Source organism: Bombus pyrosoma, linkage group LG1 (genome assembly GCF_014825855.1).
Source record: "Bombus pyrosoma isolate SC7728 linkage group LG1, ASM1482585v1, whole genome shotgun sequence".
Classification (NCBI taxonomy): domain Eukaryota; kingdom Metazoa; phylum Arthropoda; class Insecta; order Hymenoptera; family Apidae; genus Bombus; species Bombus pyrosoma.
The window spans coordinates 6,615,997-6,641,666 of record NC_057770.1 but is presented as its reverse complement, the minus strand read 5'-3'; the positions used below and the strand labels follow the sequence as shown (position 1 = coordinate 6,641,666).

Below are 25,670 nucleotides of genomic sequence, written 5' to 3'. Positions count from 1 at the left end.
TGATAACGATTAGATTCGAATACGTTTGATTACATACTCGGTTCGATGACTTAAGTAGCAATATCATGCGTCTTTCTCTGTGTCTGTATCGAAATTGCAATGAATGTTAATTGGAACGAATGTTTATGACGGAATATTAATGTGTAAAATTAATTTGGACGAAGTACTCTTCAATTATTCATAATTTATATGAGAATATAGCTAATTTTAAGAAGGGAGTTTCTTCCGTCGATAGATGTTGTTAGTATCTTGTAGCGACGATAGCGAATTCGTTTAGATATTTCTGTATGTTTTAGGATCGTTTTATCTCAATTATTATCTGCTATTGCTATTTTAAAATATAGTTAAGAATATAATAGACAGAGAATTAGATAGCCAGTAGATATGAAATAGCAAAATAATAGTAAAATGAAGCTATATGCTGATGAGCATTGTTAAACGATTGCAGCTCAATTTATAATATTATTACCATTATTATATATTATTATATTCTAAACATTATATTTTATATATCTTTCTTACAACGATGTTTTATTCTTTATTTTGTCCTTCACCTCAAAATTAAACCGTCCTTTTGCTCTACCGCAATAGATCTGGAAGTCGTGCTTCGTACGTCCCTTTTGCCAGCGAGCACGTCGCGCGAAAAATGTACTTGTTAATTGACCCCATGGCAAACGAGACGTCGAAGAAAGGGCCATTAAATCAGTATGATGTCGTTCAATGGCATTGTACTACACGCGCAGTTATTACGACTCGATACCTGATCATTATAGTAACGCTAGCTCCAGCACCGAAGGAGAAAGGAAAGATTGAGAGGGATGTGGCGGCGATGAGGATATCAAATACTAAAGCAAGAAATTTTGTCAGTAGAGAGCTGTGAAAGGAAAGAGGAGAGCATATTTGCAAAGAACGTTACTTTTTATTCAAATAGCGATACATGCGATCCATGATTTATGCAGGCTCTTTCCTTTACTTGGAAACGATGGAATATCTCACGAGGAATCGAAATCGTAGAAAATTTGCTTTTTATTTAGGGAAATATCAGGTAGCTGTACGGGGATTTTCTGTTAGCGTAATAGTTAAAGGGGTAGCTGTGTTCACGTATTCTTAATTCCGTAGGCAATCACAAACATCTGCATGAGTAAGGAAATTAACGTAGGTTGCTGAGCTTTGAGTAATGCCAGGTAGGATTTAATTAGCGAGGAATAGATGTTGCCACGTATACATCACGAAGCGATTACATTTATGGGAATAGAAATCTCAGGAGGAAAACAGCTGTTTCGAATCTTTCTGATATTTTACAGCACCGTAGAAACAAGTAGATTTCGAGACGCGAACAATCCACGGGATTGGAAAGCTGCACGGGACCTTTTAACGACGCTCTAAATCAGTCGATGTCGAAGTCGACAAATCTAAATCAGTCGAAGTCGATGATTGAAATGGATAGATAATAAAAAACAATGGTCCAAAACTAAATTTATATACGAATTAATTATTATATTATTATATTGAATTAATTATTATATTTGAAATAATTAATTCTCGAATAGTTTAATAACTGTTGCTTGCTGGGTAAATAGTAACAAATAATATTTCGTGCAGTATGATATAGAATAATATTGAATGTAAAATCATTTTTGTTCTTTTTACAAGAATTATATAATGGTTGGTCGGACGGGTGATAAAGTTTACGGTGGATTGTTTAAACATTTTTATTGGAATACGGGGTATTGTAATTGCTGCATGTACTTTCTCTAAGCAATAAAATGAACATTACATGCAACGTAAGAGTGACTATAAATTAGACATAAAATTGAGTAAAATGTATGGTTATCGTCTCGCGTTTCTACTTGAAATAACGCCCCTTTATGGTACATAATTGAATGTACCATTCGCTGAAATAAATGATCAATAATATACCATGATCACAGTTTAATATATTTCATCGCATAACGCGTATTTTAGGAAAAATATATATGAATTTTGATTGCAAGATCATCGACATACTGTTTAATTGAAAGTAACTCAGGAAAGATTGACCCGTATTGATACATATTGTTAAGAAATATATAATAAATATAATAGAACGATCATTTCTATGATGTCAAATTTATACTATTCAATTTATAACACGATAGGTATCACGCTGTTACCTGTTGATGGTATAATTAGATTGAGCGTTTCGAGTAACGATCCTTGTATATATGTATATCTATAGCAATAAATTATTGATATTGATAAATTAATATTTTTGATATTTCTGTATACTATATTAAGATATCTGATTTTACATTTTCCTTTTAATGTTATATATTTTCTACCTTACGTAATAAAGACAATCGATGTGACCTATCTCGCGTAAAATATAAGAATACAGATTAGAATGAAGTAACTGTGATTTAGATCCAAGTTGCAGATTAACATCTAAAATCGTGAAATCGATTGATATGCGATACCTGGCATATAGAAAATGGTAAAGCGCGAAATACGAAACGAAAGCTCGAACGTCGGTTCCAACGATCGACGCAGCAATGCCGCCAACAAGCAACCAGCGCACAATGCACGCAATGCGTGCTATAGGAGCTGAAAGCGGGCTTCTCGAACGAGCGTGCGAGTAAGTACAAACGTAAACCGGACGAATAAACACGAAACAACTCGTGTGCAAAGAAAGAAACGAACGGCGAAGGGAAAAAAGATGCATCGAACAGGAAATAGAAAGAGAGAGAGAGAGAGAGAGAGAGAGAGAGAAAGAAAGAAAGAAATTTCAAAGAAGAGGAAGAAGAAAATATCCACGAGACGAGAACGACACAGACGAGTTTCAGAGCCTGGAGGCGAGATCCGGCCGAGAGAGTTTTCCGTCTGGTGTAGAGGACGATCTAGGAATGCGCAGCGAGAACACTATTAAAGCACGTAGAAGGCAGTCGAGCTCGTAGATAGATCCTCTCCACGGCAATCACCTGCTGGGTGGTCTGACGGATCGCCACCGGCCATCTCTCGTGTAACTCCCTCGTATGTTCGTATTAAGTCATTTTGCCGCATGGTCGTCCGGCCATGGCGATGCTTCGTTCCGTCAATAAGTCCCCGGAAGGGTGAAGCAATTCGAACGAGGTCGAACTCTTCATCGAGAGAATCTGTTCTGTCGTCGCGTGCAACAGCTCATCGATGGTTGACTAACGTTTCCCTTACAAATACTTGTTAACGTGGATGATCGATGTGCAGGTATTAGGGAGGGAAGAGGGCAAAGGATCAGTGCGGTAGGAAATTGGGCGTAGGTCAGTATTTCTTAACCTTTTATTTTAAGATATACCATCTGCTACCATCATAAAACTTCTCAGTCTGAACAAATTGCTCGGAAGTATTCGATTTTCGTGTATTTGCTCATCGGAGGTAACGAACGTCGTTTAAACGTCACAAATTCTAATTTACAACAATCTCTCCTTGGTTGAAATACTATATGCGCGTAAAATTAAATTTGTTCATCGGTCGATGACAAAGATAGTAGGCAGATAGTAGTAGCAGTGGATAAATAGATAGATAAAGATAGTAAAATCTGTAAATAATTTTGTTTTAATTAATCTCGTTATTGAAAAATTTTCCAATAATGTATTTAGTCTCGTTCAAGTAACAGATAATCTATTTTTGTCTTTCATTTGTTAAAAACGTTTGCTCAGCAAGTTTTGACATTTCAGTATATTTTACTCTACAGTACACTAGTGTATACATAGTGTGAAGGCAATTACAGTTTATGACGTGGGACCAAACCTTAATGGCCTTCGTTTAGGACAGCCTGCAATATACTTGCCAACAGAGGTGTAGGATCAAAGTATTCCATTGAAACGTATTTTATAAGCAAACTTGGGAATATTCGGAAATTCCAAGTGTCGTTAGAGAACTTCAGTATACATCTCGAAATTTAAGACATCTTATCAGTCACGCATAGTTGCCGAGAAATTCTTAATAGAAATTGATACATTTTAACAACGACATATGTCGGATTATTATTATTATAATTTCCATAATAGCATCATACCATCGTATTTATTATTTATTTTAATGAATTTCAATTTGATTAACATAGTTGCATAAGAACTACCTCAATAAACGAAAAACACTCGAAAAATATATTGCTTAAAGCTTTTTGTTCTTTGATAACAGGACAAATACATGTAAAATTATTTTCTACGCTTCTTATATTGTCCTTGATAAAACGTTGCACCAAAAGACATATTCCTCGTGCATCTATCGTAGCTACCGCGCGATTCTAAGGCATCGTGGTAGCAAAAAGACAGAGCGTGATCGAAGAATCGCACCGACGAGTTTCTAATCGCACGATGAAATTGCCTTTTCTGATTGCACGAGAAAAATGTTTGTTGTACCTGTTTTATTTATCTTTCGGAATTTAAAAACTATCGTTGGTCCCTCTATCTATATTCTTGGAAAACTCAAGCTGAACTCAGCATGAGTTAGAAGAGAAAATAATGAATGTTTATGTGCAGAGGAATCTACTTTTATAAATTAAAATAATCGTAGGTAGGATGTTTATGGTCCTTCTAATGGCATAGTATAATCATTTTATAAGATACATTAAAGAATGATGGGATGGGTTAAATAATAACACGATATCAGGTGTAATTTTATTTAAAAAGTTTTGAAATCCAGGTAATTTGAAGTTCAGTGCCAATCACATAACATGTACATACACGAGCAATTTAAGAAATGAGTATGAGAGAGACACGATCTATCAAGATTATTAAAGTACTAAACGAACTTTCTAAAACGAATAAATCAACATTTACTTGTATCATTATTCGAATAACTTTGATATAGCGATTCGATAGACAAATTATTCGAATAAATGGATACAATCATTCTTTATGAATGACGATTAATTGTTACTCGTATAAGGTATTTGACCAAGGAAAATTCATTTTCTTAAAAAGAAATTAATTCACTCGAATAATTACATCGAATGGATATTTAGCCGTTCTTCGAGCCTCAAATCTTTCGTCAATGTTTTGCGACAATGTTTTTCACTTTCTTGAAATTTAAGAAATTTTCTAATAACGGAAAAATACCACCGGATCGAAAGTTACAGAAGGAAAGCAAGAAACATTGAACTGATACATCCGTTTTTAAAGTTTTCGAATTAACATTTCCAAGTCGTAAAATCTTTTCTAAAGGAACTATAAATCTTTCATGTAGCAGTCGTGACGTCCATTAGCTTTAGCTAAACGTTGTATTTCAATTGCATCCTATCGCAACTTACTGGTGCCATTAAGTTATGAAATTAGAAGAAATTCTCGATCATCTTCTGGCATGGCACGTTTACGGTGTTGTACATTGTACGGCCAAAAATCGCCTATGGTGTTTCTTCGTTCACTGGGAGTGCCAGACGTTTCGTAATGGGTTAAAATTCGTGTTTTTAGTGGCAGATGATGAAAAAGCAGAGTATACGTAATATAGGCGAACGTGTCGACGAGTCGGTTACAAAGGATCGTCGACGGCTCGTTAACAAAAGGGTAGATCGACGTGGTGTTTAGAGAGATTCTCGATCGTTTCATCGCCAAGAGCTGCGCCTGAACAGAGGCTCGGATTATGGTCTAATTTTATGAAACGCGTCTGATACGGTCATTACTGACTTATTGCCCGACAAATCTTCGCTGCCTTTGCGAGTCGAGCTGCGAGTTGTTCTAGAAAAATTTGTATAGAAAACTTTAGACTTTAACATGTAGAAACGTTATTGTCTTAAGCCATCTCTAATTTTAAGCTATTGCCACAGTCTATTTATCGTATTACTATTGTTATTACATTACATGATTTATTATATAATATATCACTTAGTTTTTAAATTCCTAATAATTATAATTAATAATTGATCCCTCGATTATTCGCGTATCTTTCCTCTTTCATAGTACTAATGGGTTTATATATGAGGTGGTGTAGGTCGTGATAGTGCTACTTGCTGATGTATATGATTTTTGTCTTCGTTCAGGTTAGGGGATTTTCTTCCATCCACCTCTTCTAGGAATCGAGAAAAAAAGTATATATATATGCATGGGTGCCGGGATTCGAACCTGGGTCTTGAGCGTTTGTAACCAATTATGCTTAACCATAGTTCTACCGTCGCCCGAGCTACAAGCTCTTGGAAAGTGTGCTGTCGAGAGCCACTACATATATATGTACCGAATAAAACAAAATAAAATAATGAAACGAACACATCCGCGCTATCCGCGCTATTCTAGGAACCAAGCATTAGTCATATAAACATTCTCGCAAATATGAAAGATAATGGTCCCATTGGAAAAGGCAGTCGATCGCGAAATTATGCGAACGTACCTGTTGATGATGTGCTGGTACGAGCGGGCGTAATTACTCTCATTATCGAGTCCGCGTAGTGGGAATGCAGATACACGTGGGCGCGAGTGGAAAGAATAGAAAAAGGAAGAAGAGGCGCGTTCGTCGGTCTTGACGTATTTATCAATAAGTTTATTAACGACGCTAGCAGCACAATCGGGATACCCGATTGGACGCGAGGCTATATAATTACTCGAATGAACTCTAATTACGCGAATGAACGCAAATTTCTCGGTGCCTCTCGAGCCGATGTCGCTAGGTGTGTGCTCCTTCTTTGGCAACCCTAATCGAGGCAAGCTCTCCTCTGAAATCGTTATGGCAGAACTAATTCGAAATTGAAAGATTAATGGAGCTTTCCTTTTACATTATTGTTGGAGATATATCTGTTATGCGAATTAGAGGGTATAACGCAAAATGCTTGAGAATAAAAGTTTATGGAGATAATGAAAACTACACTACAATAGAAATGCTATTATGTTGTATTATAGCGTAGTACATTTCTCGTTACACAGTTTAGCTCTTAGAAAACGTAAGAAAATGTGAAAATATGAATACAGTTGAATATTTATACTTGCGATTGGGGTTAGGTCCTATTCTAAAGAAATAAATAAATAGAAATGTGTTTTTAAGATCTGGGCCCATAAATAATAGCAAAAACTAAGTCTTGTCTTCAGGTTTGTATTAATACGTGCGAGGATTTTCTTAACCTGCTAGGTGCGACGCCCAGCTTTAGTAGCTCATTCCACCAACTCCTTCGCTCATCGTTTGAACTAAATTAACTGTTTCATTTGTCTTGCTTCACACTTTTCTTGTCCTCGCAACGTTTTATAACAGTGTCAGGTATCGATTGTTGCTTTTCGTTAAAATAAATATACCATTGTTATATGCTTTTTTAAACATGCCGATCGCTATTCTTATAATTTTTTAGAATCTTCAACCTGAAGCTCAAAATGTCGCTTCAAAATAGAAAACGAAGTGCAATTTGAAAAACACCGTCGCGCTATGAGCGTGAAAATTGTAACGTTGGTCTATGTGTCGTACCAAGCTTTAAAATATATCACACTCAATTGTGTTATTTATTAATTATTAAAGTAAATTATTAACGTTGAAGTATATGCATCACATCTTTAAGAAAAATTATATTAATTTAATTATCAAAAACTTCATTCCAATGTGCTTGCGATTAAAAGTCAGCGTCTAAATTCTGCCGTTCTGAGAAACGGCTCAGCGCAGAATTCAGCTATACGTAAGAGATTAAGAAAATATAAATATGGAAAAAGGAAACAGAAAGCAGAGTAAAAGAGTTTTATTCGTATTTTAATATTTTTCAAGTTGCGTACCGATGTATTCGATTTTTAAATCTTATTACATTTATCCATTTTCATTTTCCTTTTATTCTTTCAGGTGAGTACCCCCTTTGGTAACGTTGAAAATCTACATTGATCACACACGTGCACAAGTTCACGACCTTCCGAGTAAGTGTAATTTTTATTTTTTCTTATAATTTTAAAGATAAAATTAATGAAATTTGAATTTAAAAATTTTGAAAATTTAAATTTAAATATAAACTGTGCTTCTTCCAAAGTTACTTGTAACCTTGGTGAAGTGAAGGTGGTCAATTTTTAACGGGACAAACGATTAGAGCCATAGTAAGTAAGAATTCTCCAGGTAGGCTGAAACTTTCTCCGTAGCATGTTTAATGAATTTAACAAGTCAAGTTATGCTCGTTTCATAGCGTACGTAGATCAGGAAATTAGGATGCGGTTTTTTTTTTTATTTAATAATTTACATTCACAATTTGTCCAATTTGGACATTTGGTGAAATTTTTTAGCTGTTTGATTATCATGTGTGTGGCTACCCCCAGCGGGGTACCATCTTCGTGTTTGTTAGGTTACATCCTTTGTGAGGATGCGATTGACAGAGTTTTGTTGTGGCAAGTATCGAAGATATTGAAAATATTAATCAGCGAAAAGAAAGTGATGTGCAAAAATCGCGGTAAAATAAACAATTTCATAATAATTATAATTGAATAATTCGTGCATCCAAACTTGTTTTAAAATATCCAAAGTTCTGTATTCTCTTGTGAAGCTATTATTTCTCTTTGATCTCAAAGGAAAAGCGGCAAAAATAAATATTTTGAGCAGAAGTAAACAATCAGCTGAACAAGTTTCACTTCTAGTTTCATATTACGCGTTATTACGTAACACTGCGTAATATAAATATGCATGTTAAAGAAACATAACGAACGAGGTTGTAACAGCGAATGAATTGAGTTTATGGGGCAAACGTTACCCTAGTGATCTTGAAAGGGCTCGTACACAGCTTCAGACACGGCCGACGAACAGGAACAAGGCATTCTTTGATCGTATTCGCGTGGACATGCGTCGAGACTAACGCACTTTTTCCAAGATACGTCCACGTACAGACATAGCTCTTCTTCTTTTTTTAAAGCAATCTGGTTTTAGTTGCAAGTTTGTCTCAAATTATCAATACTTTCTTTTACAATCTCTTTAATGAAAGCCGAAACATATCGAATCTTCTTTCGTTATTTATCGTAATTGTTATACCAAGCGATCTTTTGCATCTCGAAATCTGCGATAAAATACAAGGAGATGTACTTTATGGAAAAGAATGTTTTTTTATCAGAAAACAATTTCAACCGCGTACTGCGAAATGTAATTTGTACGCTACAGTACGGTAAGCTTGTACAATACCGGAAGATCGAACACGGAAACCATATCTGCCGGCACCGCCTCCTTATTAATGAAATCGTATGATCAACCAAGCCCAGCTTTGGTACGACCGGTACTTATACGATATAAAAATTAATTCCATCTTGTTAAACGACCCACGAAGTAGTCGAAGCTTCTGTCTTCTAGAGTGATATCGATGCACCTGCGTTTCACTCTTGCTCTTTCCTTTCTCTTACCCTTTGCTATATCCTACGAGACGAAAACACCATCTGTGAATCCATGTCCAAAGTAGTCGAATATTCATAGGATTTTTTAGAATTGTTTCCACAAGACGCAAGATGAATTCTTTCAATTTGTCATTGTTACATAATATAACGTTTTATTTATAAAGTATAACAAAGTTCGTTTCTTTCTAGCGTCTTTTAGTTCCAAGATTTATCACAGAATATTTAGAACCTTTGATACATCGTTTTACATTGCTAACTAGTTTGCTATCTATCTATAGTGATTTTTTCAAAAGACGACCTTCACTTTTTCAAAAGCGTAATATTCTGAATCTACGTATTTCAATTTACTTGATATACGCGAATCGATAAATGCATATACGTACATATGTGTATGCGCGAGTACCATTAAGATTTATGAATAATGAATATGCATAAATCTCAGCGACATAGTAAACAGCGTTTGTACGAGTGGAAATCTACTCTATAGCAGTTTCATATGCGTGACATATTCAAATGAAATCTTGATTCTTCATCGCATACGTAAAATGTGTATTCTTGACTGACAATCGAGCGTTTTATCCGTTCAACGAAACTGTACGGCGATGTTTGTAGAAAGCTCGTAAATTCACATATCAATCTCGATCGCCTGTCTTCGCTATTCTATTTTAACCCAATTACACCGACGATATTCCATCCCTCTGTCACAGCCACGTATCTCAAGACGAGACACCGCGACAACCGCAACGTAAATCCTCTGCCTTTACGACGACGGTCTTCAAAACCGTCATCGTTCGTGTTTTTTCACGCCGATGTCCCTAATGGTTCTCTCGGCGTCTAGCCATCAATGTCGTAGCCTCGTGATTCACGACTAGGCCCAGACAAGCAACGTAACGTCGCGGTCGCGTTGCCAAACACTCGAATGAGAAACACAGGCAGGTGATCTCATCGCGGAAGTACCAGCGAAGATTTTGTATTCCGAACCGTGTGGGCTCTATAAAACTAACCGTGCCCACGCGGCCTGTCCATTACGTGCGGCGTCGTTCACCGTCAGATACTCATCGTCACGTAGCCAGGCCACCTGTGCCACCATGAATATCCCATAAAATCGCCTTTTGCTTTTCTTTCGAGCCTGCCGCTCTGGGAGTGTCAGCCTTTGCAGTTTCTGATTCTCGGTTCGTGTTCTCGCGAAACAAAAGACACCCAGGGACGTCTTGTCTTGAGATAGGTCTTGGAGAGTGGTAAGTAAGGCTGGGACCACACGAGCGTTGCAACGACGTCCGTTGCGTGACACGCGTCGTGGAAATACGTTGCTTCCACGAACGACACAGTTTCGATAATATGCGCATTCCTTTTCTCGTCGATCTCACTTTTTCCTTCTACATTTATTTCCGATCAATTTATTCAGCGTATCTTTCCAATCTTTTTTATCATGGCGAATAAGAGAGAAGCTCTCCGCCGTGGGCTAGCGGGCCTCGACGTTTTGCGACTGCGATGCCTGGTATTTTCTTCGTTGAATCGTGGACGTGCACCAACGTCGATTCGAAGCTACGCGAATTTGACGTTTCAGGATCCACAGAACGTGCCGTAAACGTGACTAGCCTGAACTCGTTCGTGTGAACTACATAATACTTTGCAAGTTGCCCGTGCGTGTAAGAAGCAATGGCAGCGAATTCAAAACACATAACGAACCGTTATAGAGCTTGGAAAAAATCGAACGATCAGCGTCTCTCTGTCAGCTACATAGCTACGGTTCTACTATTTGTGCGCGTAAAAATAAATGAGTTCGTCATCTTCTTCTTCCTCGAACAGTTCGTCAACTGCTTGAATTCGATATTGCTGTCCGATACATACGGGCAGTGACTCCAGAAAGACAGTTCGCATTGAATCGTCTTATACGGAAGAATATAAAGAACGAATATAACAATCGTAAATTTTGAATAGAAATGCACAATATGCGCGTGCATTGGAAAGATATAAATGCGTGTACGTATTTCAACTTACATGAACTTCACCCTACGCGGTCAGTCGATGTCCCTAAACGCCGCGTAGTTTGAGGAAGCATCGTACGTATATATATCGCAGTATATCGGAGTCCATACACGAGCGACATGCATCACTGTCAATGCTATGTAACTTGTAACATGCGTAACTTTTTCCCAAACACATTTATGTTAAAACAGACGTTAGATTTCGTAGACGTACGTTCTGTATCGTATTAATTCGTGTAGCGAGCCACACGACATTTGTAGGACGCGCGTCACGCGCGCACGCATTTGTAGAGGATGTTCCTCCGGCGATTTCGTTCGCAAACGTTTTCGGACTTCTTTATTGCCAATCATTGCCAATGCAAAACGCTTGCTTTACGTATCTTCTTTCGCGTATTTTGCATTTCGTAGACGATGTTACCCCGGTAGTTCTGTCTGTAAGAATCTTCGAATTCCTTTATTGTCAACTATTGTTATTACGAAAAGCCTTCTTTTTTGGAATACCTGTGTAAATAAGATTATTTTGTAGCTTCTATCGCACCCCGAAGTCAGTTCATATTTGAAAAAAAATTGTTTTTATTGAGCGTTATAACGCGATAAAAAACGAAGTGGTAGATGGAAGGAGGAGGGTTACATCTACCGCCGCCTTCAAGGGTAAATAAAATATAGAAATATCAGTATTATCGCGTTCTGAAATATTTGTAAGTAATTGTAGTAAATTTAATTGTTTAAATTATAATATCAGATAGAGATAGAGGTACAGTAGAAGCTGTCGGTTATCCCAGCAGTAAATATTGTGGATATACATTTGCCTGCGAGACACAAGCCAGTACATTGTCTGTATTGTCAACGTATCATCGTCAGTTGATCTTTATGCTGTACACCAACATGCGAAAACATAAGCGTAGTCCGTTTTATCAATTCAGAGGAGACGCGGAACATTGCTCGATTACGCAATGGTGAAACCATAACTGAAAAGCGATGTCTTGCGCGATTGCTAAATCAACGATTTGTGACGTTAAAAGACGAACGTGTAAAATTTCGAGGAAGAAGATATCCGCACAAATGATATTCCCAAGCATTCTGAGGCATTCACAGCATCACAGATAGTCATCGGATGGTACAAAGCACATCATCAACGAGATACTCCTGAGGAATTATTAATTTTAACAGAGATATGCAATCTAGCAGCTCGAGAAGATCGCACGAACAAAGATGATTCGAACATGTGTACGTAATACATGGAATATGTACAAACATTAGAATTTTTCATGCAGAATCTAGTTAAATGTGAGTCGTTCGATTATCTAAAAAATTCGATTACACTTAAACTCAATTATTTAGTTCGGATAATTGGATATAAATTACAAGAAAATTTTTAATCTCCAACGGTGTATTTATATACTTTTACGTATCCCGTCTCCTTCAGGAGAGCCTCATGGATACGCCACTGGCTGTACATCCGTACAACTCTATACGTGCGTACTACTTTTACGTCCGTGCGAAATAACGTCCGTTACAACGGGCGTAGTTCCGACGTTCGTGTGGCCGCAGCCTAAAGGTTCCTCTGGAGAACGTTCGCCGAGCGAACAGGTTCAGATTTCGGAAAAAATCCTTTCGATTTATGCTCATTGACGGCGACTGCCGGCTTCGTGAAACAGAATAGACGGAGAGGCGTGGTCGTGGGATTCACGATGCTTGCCGAGAAAACGGCTGATATTTATTAGGTAGCTGAGACCGATCGAACAGTCTTTCGTCGATACTTCAACGATGTGTCGAGAATTTTTTAATTCTGATCTTTGTCGTACGTTCGATATGGTACGAGGATTACGAGATAGCGTTAGTGGCTTGGGATTATTTGATGAAAGAATCGTAGTTGAAATGATATTGCAAGAGAAAAATATTTTGAACGAGAAATTTGAATCAAAAGTATCGTAATATTTTCTGTGATTTGTTGAATCGACAGTGTAGCTCTTTCAAAGTCTACGATAATACGAATGAAATTTTTGCATGTGTACCATGAACTATTAGTTAAGAACTATTAATAACAACCATAGAAGATAATGCGTTCGAGTTACTTGAGTATCTAAACAAATTTCCAACGAAGATTTTAATTATAAATATATCGCAACTAAATTATTCAACCATTCAACGTTTTCTCTACTGATCTGTCTCAACGACTGAAGTACTTGCAACTTTCTCTACTTTTTTATTTTACAATCGAAACTTTATAAATATCAAAAAATATTTTCAAAAGTCGTTGCTTCAACTAAAATTGTATTTACGTATTTAGTAGTTTGAATAACACTACTAAAGGGTAAACTCGCTTTGAAGACCAGCGAACAGTATTTTCGTCGGCATCAATGGAGCTCAATGAATCACCGAGCCATTAAGTACTCGCTCTCTCACCGGCGCGGCGGATAGGTGAGCGGCACAATGTAAATGCCGATTTTTCTCTTTTTTATGCTTGATTACAACAAGTGTTTGCTCACGCAATGTGCGAGGGCTTTAACCCGGAGAGTAGACGGCCACGTAGGCAGATGAAAGATGCGGTGCACGTTACACGAACGTCGTCCTCATCTAGGTGACGATTCATGAATCTCAGAATAAATCGCGCGAGAGTAATATGCGGCCACATAAACGCCACACTAAATTGTACGCTATAAATCGTTGTATTTAGCAAAAGCTGTTATAATAACATAGCCTGGAAGCATGCGCATCTATGCGTTAGAATGGTGTTCCCAATAAAAAGTAACTACGAGGATGGTGAATGGGTGTAGTCGAGAGTTAATCGGTGTAATAAAACTTAAGTTTAATCAGAGAAAATAATTAGACGGTGTGGTGTACGTATAATTTATAATTCAACGGACGAGTAACAAAATTTTTGTAAAAACTTTGCACGTTGCAAATGTGATAGAAATTTTTCACAGCTAGAAATTATTACGTTCGCTTTTGGGATTTATTTTTCTTTCGAAAATGATCAATGAAATTCTTGAGAGAAGTTGACTCGATTTAGGAGACAGCAATGTAAGAGACAAACGAAATATTTTTTATTTACTTGTGATCAGCATAAAACCACCTGTTTGATAGGTGGATGCGTGTGTAATGACCGTCGTTTCTCCGTTACCGTGAATGATATAAAGCGATCAGTCTCTCGTTAATTGAATGCAACGATGCTCGCCGTGTTGCGTTGGCTGCACAAATGCACAGTGGGTGTTTCATTGTGAAAGCTTTATGAACTTATCTCAGGTGGTCCATGACATGGTCAAGGAAACTGCAAGGTGCTGGATGCATGGATACGCGGACTGAAAGAATACGGGAAGAGGCTTGATTGGATAATTAATGAACCGTGCGAGCTTGGTCGCTGTAGGGAGCGTGTTTATTGGTTCGTTACGAGTACATCGTTGACAAGCGTAATAGCCACTTTATCTGCGAAAACTGGACGTTCTTGCATGGTATTAACTCGATTACCGTGTACAAAGCGTTCACAAAAGATACCTGTACACAGCTATTAAAAAGCTAGGGGCGTCTCTTTACGTCAAATTAAAATTTCTCCGGGCGCAAACCTCCAAGCACTTCTCAGTTCCTCGGATACATTAAACTTCTTGCAAGTGTAAAATCTCGTTCCATTGAGTTTCTAATATAATAGGGTACTTATCGAATTTCCATGCAAATTCGTATTTTTATAAAGCTTCGTGTTTCATCCGTTGAATATTATAATAAGTACTACACTTTCGATATCTCGTATATTTTTGCAATTTAAAGTTTCTCAAAAATGCATAAAAATCTACGGTGTGGTTATAATAGATCGTTTGAAACGACGCAGATTTTTATCTGTTGCTATGCTCTGTCATAAGGTAGCAAAAAGTATATATATAGAAAAGAGACACGTAATTTGATTAAAAAAAAAGAAAAAGCGGAGTTGGTCTTCGCGTTTGCTTTATATCTTTGTTTTAAGAAAGAAAATTTATTGCGATGTCGGATTATATTCTTCTTAAAGATTGCTATGACGTATATTTTTCTACTGCTAAAGTAGGCGAATTATCCAGAACAGTTTCAGGTGTCTCCGGCTTTTCAGCACAAATAAGCTATACTTCTCATGATTGGACCAAGTAAAATAGCTTTAAAGCTTCATTAGGAGAAACTAAATAGTTCCGAATCGTGTCGAATTCAGAGTTTCCATGTTCTAAGATACTTGGCACAGTGGAACACGTTTCTATTCGTACAACATCGTTGGATAATGAATAATCACACTGGCAAGAATTCTTACGCAAAGTGAGCTGCACGTAATAATGGTCGGCTGCGTGAACGCTAGCCTCAAAGAAGGTAAGTCCATTGTCGGTAGAGTGGCTCAAACGAAATAAATCGGGCGGTTTGAATACGATAGGGAACGGGGCCGTAAGTTACAGTGAATTAAACCATTCTTCATATCGTGACATATTTTACATCCTGCTATCATAACGTCGGTTAATCATTGCTCAGCCAGGTGTAATTTATTGTTACACTGGCAAAAATGCGAACGCCATAACGGTACGGGTGTATTTTTCCTTTGTAAAGTATGGTTCCGAGTACCGCCTAACTATGCTAATTTCAATCGTAACTCACATACGGTACAATTACGAATGTATTCATTCATAAAATTGATTCAGTGTTAACAACAGAGGAATATGGAGGGCAGATAAAGTGATGTATGCGTTGGTGCCTTATCTTTACTTCCTCTTCGCTCTGCCTTTTACTTCTTTGGTGTTAAACCGATTCCGCACGTTCGGCATAAGGAACGTCGAATATTTGTCATTTGAAGATATCTGCATTTAGACACCGTGTATATTGGTCAATTTTTATTATTGAACGAATTTGAAAAACAGGATTCACCGACGAATAATGCAACTTTAAATCAACTTTACTCGTTCCATTTTATTTTACCTTTGATCGTTCTTTCATCTACCCACCTTTATCTACTCTTTATCGAACATTTTCATTTACGGAGAAGTATTAACCTACTTATACCGAAAAGCCATTAGTTTAGCAGATATCTTAACTTCAGTTCGTCGAATTCAACCACTTCGCGTCTTTCCTTCTCTTTCACTCATTAAACTTGACAAATGGAAGTTGAAGTATCTGATAAACCGATGGTCTTTCGATACAAATAGGCTAATAGCTTCTCCCGCGGAGAATATTCAGCTGGATGGACCAATCTTGCAAAAACAATACGATGCTATTTAAAAAGATGCTCTCAGCATCTGAAAAAGCCAAATTTAATATCTCGAAATGTACAAAGCCTTGAAAGACGAAGTTATTTGATATTCGCCCGATCAGGCACGTCGAATACGATCAATTCAAACGTCTTTTGACAAAGTCTTTCCTACTGACTCATCCCGTCTATCTAAACTCATGAAGTTATAATCACTTAGAGCGAACAATTTTCAGTCGTAAGCTTCGCGCTTTGAAGCATGGCTATTGAATCTTCGCATCTTCAACGCTCAAGGTCTCCTTAAAATCTTTCGCGATCCCGTTCCCTAATGATGGGATGGTTAAAGAACAGAAGAAAAAAAAAAACAGATGTCTAGTCCGACGCGCAATCAACACTCGATAAAGGTTTATCGCAGCGAACGCGAAGCGCGTGTATTTTTTCGTCTATGTTAAGCGGCTGATGGAACTGTTGCGAGCCGTGTCGCATTCCAGCCGGTTCCTCAGCAGCTCAGCTGAAATTCTCGGCAGCCTAGATGCCGGAAGCGAAATCCGAGCGGTACGCTCGTGAGCGCGTAATTAACGGGAGTTCCTGAACAGCGAGAGAATACGTAGTATGTAAGTGCTGGCGGTCGATATCTCGCGACCTCTCTCGGCCGACCGCCATCGGATCCGCGCTCAACATCGCACAGTCATACAGGAGCGAAAAGAAGAACCGAGTCTTACGAAACGAGATCCTGGCAACCGTATTCGTAATGCACCGAGCATTAAAGGCAGTTTATAAATATGCAACGAATGTACACACGTGTACCTGGGCGAGAAAAAACGGTCGATTAATATTTATGCGGACACGCGGTTGCGTTTGGGCATCGAGCGGGTTAATTCGAATGTCATCGGAAGATGAAAAAAAAAGTCCTTTTTTAGATGCGGTCCTTATTGTAATTCTTAATTTACGATCGTTACTTAAATATAATTAGGATCCTGATGATGATTCGAATCCACACGGGATGATTCTAACAATTAGGTCGAACCATAAAAAAAAATGCGTGTGATCTAATATCGTTTAGCGAAGGTCAACGAATACTGAACACTTTGCGAGATATTTTATTTTTTCACAAATTTTTAAGAAAGTACTTAATTTCATTATTAAACGTTTAAACGTTTAACGATTGGATCTTAGCACATCTTGGTGGTTATTTAAATACGAATATCGGACAACTAAGCGATATTTTAGAAACAGGCAAGACACGTTTGAAGAATACTTGGAAAGTAACGGCGAAACTATAAGACGAAGTATAATATTCTCCGTAGAATTCTTTTTAGAACGGAATTCTGCTAGAATTCTTTTTTCCAATGGAGAAAGTTAAAAGAGCGATACCAGTTAGTTTGAAATGTTTTACCTCCTTGCAAGCATTAGAAAACGTATTTATCTTTGCACTAGTGCGAAATACATCATCTTCTTATCTAACAGCTAAACAATCGATAACAAGGCACCGCAGTGCTCGGTTCGACCTACTTTTCTAGTATCAACATTGAACGTTTTAAACGGGAAGCTTACTCAGTGGCTACGTGCTTTACTGACTGAAATAATTCTTTTTTTTTTTTTTTTACGTAGCTTGAGAAACTAATTGCGATTTTATAAACTTTATTCGGTATTTATATATTGCACGATCTGAGTGTTGCGATAATTTACGAAATAATGCGATTACTTTACGATTTATAGAGTTACACCGCTTACAGATATTATAGTATATTCTACGATTAAGAAAAAAGATTTTTCTAACAAAAGAGGATTAGCGTTAGAATTGTTAGGTATAACAAAAAGAATTACATTTCCCAATCCTTCTTCAACACTATACATATCCACAAGAAAATACACGAGCTTCTAACAATAATACACGTACTGACTATTTTTGCAATTTGCTAAAATCTCTCGAAATAGAAAGTGTGCACGTACTTGCATTACTCCACACACTTATATCAATGAAGATAAACTAGATATCACACTGCAAAGTCTATTCTTCCTCATCGTTTGTCTCGTGCAATTGTTCTCGTTGAATGAATTTATCAATAACGTTATCAAAACTTTAAAAGCATCACGCGTCTTATCGATTGCCACAAATATCTTAACGTTTTATTATCACGTTCCATTATTACGTACACCTAAACGTCCCAAAGATACTGTTCTCGAAATCTATTACCATTTTCAACGTTTATTTCCTCTCGTAAAGAGGAAACATTTTCCCAGAAAAAGTCCGAATTTACTTCGCTTCATATCCTTCTCTTCCTGGTCGCAATGAAAAAGCTGCGGCGCCTGGATCCGACCACGAAACGTATTGTTTACGCGCGCGTGGCGTAACCCTAAGGAGTGTGCAGAGCTTTTAAAGCAGGAAGGGGCGAGGAAAAACGGGAGCATCGGATCCCACGACAGATCCTCTCCGATCCAGAGAGACAAGCGAGTCGCGTATACACCCACGTGCGCCGGTCGACGAGGTACGGAGAAGAGATTCGGGTTTCCCGCATGAAGGAGGAGGACGCGAGCCGCGAGACGAAGAAGAAGAGGAAGAGAGGAGAGGGCAAAGGCGGCTAATGGTAATGGTAGCAAGTCAGTGTCTCTCGGGCCGCCGTCGAAGCCGGTACATATTCACCTCGTCGTGGTCCACGTATGCACTCGGTCGCTTTTTCCTCGCGGTTTCGCGATATTTCGAAAGAGGGTCTCGATCGATCGTGTCCTCTCTCCGCTTGGAAGCGTTCACCTTTCGAAGAGGAATCGGCGGTCTCGTCGATCGACCGAGGACGGGTTCTTCGATCGAGTAGCTCTTTTTCTCTTCCGGTCAGCGAGCTCTCCCTTTCGCGATCTCTCCCCGTTGGAACCTCTCGATCCGACCTTTGGCGCCGTGGCTCTTCTCGCCCCTATGAATCTTTCATCGGCGCTCCCTGGCTGAAAGTGTCGACGGCCCTGTGAGTCGCCATCCTTGCCGATTTTTACGCGTAACAAGAGCGTCTCTCGTGGACACCGCTGGAGATCGCACGACGGCCCCCGAGGGAATGCGCGCAAGAAACGGCCACCGCCTGGAACGAGATTTCGTAGATCCGCGCAACCTCCTTTCTTGGTTGCCGTAAAAAAAAAAAAGGAGAAGAAAAGAAAGAAAAAAAGAAACTAGCATGATTTATGAGTCGCGTCAATCGCCGCGGCTGATCCACGCCGCCAACTAACACGCGGCCGTCGCTCGTTCCTCGAATCGAATATTGGACCGATGGTTGCCATCTTCGCGCTATCTGTGCTCTGACGAACGAGGAATCGGCCAAGAGACTCTATAAGTGATTACAAAGTCGAAATGAACCTGTTCTCGTGGTACGGTTGAGGATCAAACCCACTGTTGCTTTCGAGGTTCCGTTGCCAGGTAGCGTTATTAGAAACTGATATTCCGATAGTATCCAGTTAGTGATATATTTTATTGATGGAAGAGGTGATCAAATCAGAATTATTTAACGAATGTAAAAGCTTGTTGAAGAATGTCATGGGGTTTCATTATTAAAGACTCTTGCAACGAGTAAGTGAATAAACTTAAACGTGGTCGCGAAGTCAAGGCTACTTCGTAAAGATAAGTCTATGAATAATTTGCAATATGTTACAACGATAAATAATAATTGAAGAACGTCGTGAACGATAGTTACGGAAAATCCAGTGCCTTAATAGTATTTCTTCTCGCAATAAATCAGTGAACGAACATAGTGATAAATTTTATCGTTTTTAAAGTTAATGATTGTTAGACTATTTTCAAAGCAAACCTATTTGATAAAAGATCTCGAAACAACTTGACTTCGAAGAGGTTTGCAACGAGTCAATAGACAAACGCAGACAACGATCGTAGAGTTACATTTGTCCTTCGAATCGTCATCGCAAGTGCAATTACGAGACAAACCTGCCTGTTGAAGAAATTATTATTATTATCAGAGACTCAAGTTAGGCGAGAATTTTGCTTCGCGACGAACCAATATACGCAGCCAAACGCTGATCGTAAATCTGAAATCGACCTCACGAGCCTAATTAAAAAACGAACTTGTCCATTGAAGAACGTCTCGAATTACCATGATCGAGGACACGTGTCTCAACAGTGATTTCTTTGCAACGAATCAATGAATGCACTCAGGTTATCGTTATCGCGTTAGTTATATTTACTTCTTAAATCGTCCTTGCAAATCCGGCTTATTTACGAAAAAATTCCTCCGACGAGTACCATCAAACGATTCGCGATCGACGAAATAATCAACGAACAATAATCGCAAACTTAAATCTATTTTTAAATCACCTTCGTAATTTTGAAACGAGAATCCGCTTACCGTAGAACATCTCGAGTTAACGATATCAAGAGCGAATTAATATCTCAACAGTGTTCGTGTTCGCCACGAATTAACGAACAAATCGAGACGGTGATCTCACAACTTCATCGAAACGCACTTCGAACAATCGCCTCGAATCGCTACGGAAATATTCGCGCTCCTTGCAACGAGCCAGCGTGCAAACTCGAGCGTTAACTGCAAAATAAAAAATCATTCGAATCGTCGTTACAACTTCTACCCAAAAAATCACCAAACTATCAGAAACCGTCAAAATATCGCAATACCATCGAGAGAGAAATATCAGCAAGATCAATTGTACCAGCCGAAATCGCGTCAAAAGAGAAGATTCATCGCACGTTCAGCAAGCGCACCCCTGTTCTCCAGTCCGTTTACCAAGGTCGACATTCTCGAAGCCGATCCATTGCTCGGAGATGACAGCGTGATGATAGAGGCGCGGAGGAACGTGCCGGTGCTTCCTGTGAGCATGGGGTAGAAATGTACCCCGGAAGGTCAGCGTGGACCCGGGGCGTCCTGGCCCTCGGAGTAGGGGCCCTGTTTCTGCTGGCATGGCGGATCGACACGGCCGGCGACGCGTTGTCTACGTCCACGCCGATCGATTCGGACAGGAACTATTTCAGCGTGGCTGTCGCGTCGTCCCGATCGAGCAGTCGGCGCGACATCCACGGGAAAAAAGAGGAACGGCCGAGCAACGGGCCGGGAATCGAGGGACAGGATCGACAGGCTTCCAGCCAGGATTATTCAGCGACCGACCAAGAAACGCGGACCCCGACCGACGTCCATCGGAATGCCGAACCTGACGGGGAACACGAGGCCAGCTATTCGGAGGAGATCTCGCTTCCGTGGTCGGATCCTCGAAGAAACGAACGTCCGAAGAGTTATTTGCGCGGAACGTCGCGCCCGACGAGAGATTTCGAGACAACCGATGGAGGATCGACGAGTCGTGCGACGACGAGCTTCGCGGAATCGTCGGATTTCGTGGGAAGCGACGCGTCGGAAAGTTACACGGTCGATGTAAGAAATTTGGAGAGCGGCGATGAAAAGAACGAGATAGACGGAGAAGCTACGAGTTTTTCGATCGCGAGTTCACTTGCACCGTGGAATGTGGTGAAAAACGATGGTGACGCTGATAGGAAATCCAAGAGTCACGTGGTGGAACCGAGGAGAAGTACAGAGGACGAAGGTAATTCTAGATCAGCGGCTTATTCTATCGAGAAGCCGCTTCCGTCGTCCAACTTCGACAAAAATGATCTCGTAGAAAACGCAGAAGGCAATCGCGTGTCGATAGATGGTTTAACAAGAAGCTCGTTTCTATCGTGGAATGTTGAAAGGAATGATAAAAATGATGGTGGATCGAAGAGTTATTTGGTTGAAAGGTTACATCCGCCGTGGAGTTTCGTGAGAAATGATCGGAGAAACGACGATCGAAAGTTGGTAAGTTATTCGGTGCCAAGTTCCTTTCCAATATGGGATGTGAAAAGGAATGACGGCGAATCAAAGAGTTACGCGGTGGACAGCTCGCTTCCGTCGTGGAGCCTAGAGAAAAAATACGGGATAAAAGATGAACACGATGGTGGTTTAACAAGTTACCCGGTGGAAAAGTCATTTCCGCTATCGGCTTCTGAAAGAAGCGATTACATCGGGAATGAGAATAATGGCGCGTTGACGAGTTATTTGGATGAATCTCTTTCGTTGCAGAATCTGAAGAAAAACACGGGAAACGAAGATAATTACGGATTGATGTATTTCGCGGGAAATCCTACGGTTTCTGTAGAAAATGAAGATAATTACGAATCTATAAGCGTTCCGTGGAACAGCGCAATTTCATCGCGGGATTTAAAAGAAGAAATCGATAACGCGCACGATAAAGGTAATCGAAAATCAATTAATCGCGGTGTAAAAGTGTCATTAACTCGCGAGGGAAGCGATCGTTCGTACAACGATTATACATCGACAGGCTATTCTCGTGAAAATTCACTTCTTCCATCGGATTCTAAAAAGATCGATCTGACAGAAAATAAGCGTGGACCGGTGTACAGCTCCATTACGAGGAAAGGCGAAAATTATTGGAATGAAAACTCCCTTCGGTTATCGAATGCTGAAAAGATCGAGCTCATAGAAAATAACCGCAGACCGAGGAAGATCTCAATTACAAAGAGGGACGATCTCGCGTCGTTGAAAGATCCAAAGAGACGAACGAACGATAATGATGAGGCGAATTATACGATGTTTAGGAGCGAGGAAGCTGGAAACACGAGCGAGCAGGATAAGACTCGGTTTTCGAAGGATGACGAAGAGACCCGCGACGCGCTCAATGGCTCGGCTATCGGTGAAAGGAGCGACGTTAAAGAGAATTTGTCGCACCGAGTGAATGGGCAATCGATGAATGAAGTCGGGAAGAGTTTGGGGCGAAGTTACTACTCGGACGCGGGCAACAGCCTTTCGCTAACCTTGCACGGGCAACGCGGTGAAAACGATGACGAAATCCATGGTCTGGCAAAAATGGAAAGTACTGCTATCTCCACGCGACATTCGCATTCCCTGCAGAGCGAATTAATTCACGAATTAACCTCTATAAGCGACATCGAAAGCCGGACGCAACGAAAACTTCTTTCGTACGATGTATCGTCGTCGGCTTCTAAATCGAACGAGAAAAGAGAAATCCTTTCGAATATAAATAACGAAGATCCTCGTCATCGAAATGACCGATCAATCTCGACGGAATCTCGATTCGACCGGAGGGTCGAAAGGAAGCTAAACGTCGGATTCTCGGACGAGCTCGTCGGTGATTTCCATAATTCCGACCAGCTATCCGACTTTGAAAAGGCAGACAGGGATGAAGAATATAAACGAGACGAGGAATCGATCTCGGGATCGGCCGATTCCTCCCGAGCCAAGCCGCCTGTTCTCGCTGGAATGCAGAAGGACCGTGTGCTTTTTTTTCGCGAGGATCACGGGCCGACTCGATCTTCCGCAAAGACGTCCGAGCCGTTCAGAAGCCGTAAAGGTCGAGCAGTGGAACGGAATCGCGAGAACATCCTTGAAAGAGGAACGCGCGAGACGAGATCTCGCGATCGATCGCCTCCGGCCACCGATCCTTCCGTGGATTTTCGTGAGATGGACGCCGCGCAAGGTTACGCCGAGACACTCGCCGGATACGAAATAACGGATCGTCGAGATCGCCACGATGCGAACGTTCGTGTAGCCGGTCCTGCTTCCTCTGCGATTCGTGGAAGCGGCCAATTGTTTGACGAACAGATAACGACGGTCCCTCCGGTGACCGATAAGTCGAACGCGGTACAAGAATCGGTCGGCGAAAAGACTTTCGGTGAATTGAATTTACGCGATGGCTTCGCGGATATACGAAAGGATGGAAGGAGATTGGAGCCGGCAGACGGGATGTTGTTTGATACGAATAAAGTGCAACAGTTGTCAGACGAACAGGTAGAGAGGAATATTCTAAGCGGTGATTTGTTCGGTCTCGCGAGCGAAATACCATGGTTCGAAGGTAAAAACGTATCCGAACGATTAAATTCGCACGACGACTCGTGGAGTGATCGAAGATTCGAACTGGATTCGAGAGATGGAGGATCGTATAGTTTCTTAGAACTAAAAAAATCCGGGAAGCATGGAACGTCGCAGAAATCTTCAAACGTTCGAGGACTTGCAACTAGATCGCGAGATACAAAATCGTCGGATTCTATGGTTACGATACAAAATCTTGAAAGGGAAGACAAGTCCGAAGAATTGAATTTGCTTAATGAGCTTTCGAACGATGAAAAATTTGACACGAAAGCCGGTTCGAAAGATCAACGATCATCTTCATCGTTCTTTCGGAAGGATGATTTGCGCCGTGAGAAACAGTCGATTATTCGTCGAAAGAGATATACGAATTACTATTCGCCGCAGTCCGCCACCCCCATGGCATACGTGCACATCCAACCGGCGTATCCGGTACCAACGGCACCAGCTGCGAACCGGAAGTGCGTACAGTGTATGTTTGTTTACAAACCGTGTTCTTCGCCACCTAGACCTCCGCCATTTAAGAATGCTTTCCCGACGAATAAATATCAGGATTTGGCTCTAAACTGGCATGGACTTAAATACGGTAAGTAGCAGAAGGTTAATCGTCAAATTTCTATTACTTTCGATATGTTTTCATCCAGCTAATCATCTAGTCAATTATATGTAGAAATATATTTGCAAGGGAAGAACAAATTTTGTGCGTATTATCGTAATGGAATTGAAATATTATTAAACGAAGCAGTCGTGTCAAAAATGTTATCAGTGTTAATTATACAGTTAATAGACTGTGTTGCATCGAGGTAGGAAACTCGTGAAAACGTTGATTTCATCCGTTTCTTCATTTGCTCAAGGCATTGAAAGGAAAGGATTTATGATGTTTGAATGGAGTACGCGCGTAGAATCTTCTCTTGGAAAAAAAACGAATGTGTTTGAAAGAAATAGGAAAAAAGATTGATGAACGTCAAAACGATTCGTTGGTTATGAAGATAGGAGTTGTTAGGAAAAATTGTGAAATAGAAATAAAAGTTGGAGTGCAAACGTTTCTCATTGAACGTACAGGTGGAGGATACAGTTGCGTGCAATTAAACTAAATGTCAGATTTGTAATAAACTCGCGGCTAACATGTAACGGATAATTAAATTCTAGAATTCCTTTTCTAGGGTGTGAAATTTTTTAAAGTCTCTAATGTACATTCTCCTTTTAAACTTTCCATTTCGTATGATATCCATATCGTAGATAATAAAAATCTGGCAGGATAGTAAACTAAAATTCCAAGTTGTTTCTTGTAGCTTTTATCGCGGATAATACCGAATGCATAATAATTAACATGAAACGT

General features: G+C 39.8%; 1 protein-coding gene across 4 annotated transcripts in view; it reads left to right on the top strand.

Annotated features, from left to right (window-relative positions):
• LOC122575367 (laminin subunit alpha-1) overlaps window positions 1-25,670 on the top strand; it is a 199,790-nt gene that overhangs the window by 124,630 nt on the left and 49,490 nt on the right. The window contains exon 1 of one of the 4 annotated variants that reach the window (XM_043744221.1): window positions 19,069-24,917. The exons of the other annotated variants lie outside the window; for them this stretch is intronic. Coding sequence (XP_043600156.1) covers window positions 21,287-24,917 — 3,631 coding nt within the window. The 5' untranslated portion in view covers window positions 19,069-21,286. Of the gene's footprint in view, window positions 1-19,068; window positions 24,918-25,670 lie in introns of those variants that run through there. 4 annotated transcript variants of the gene reach the window in all.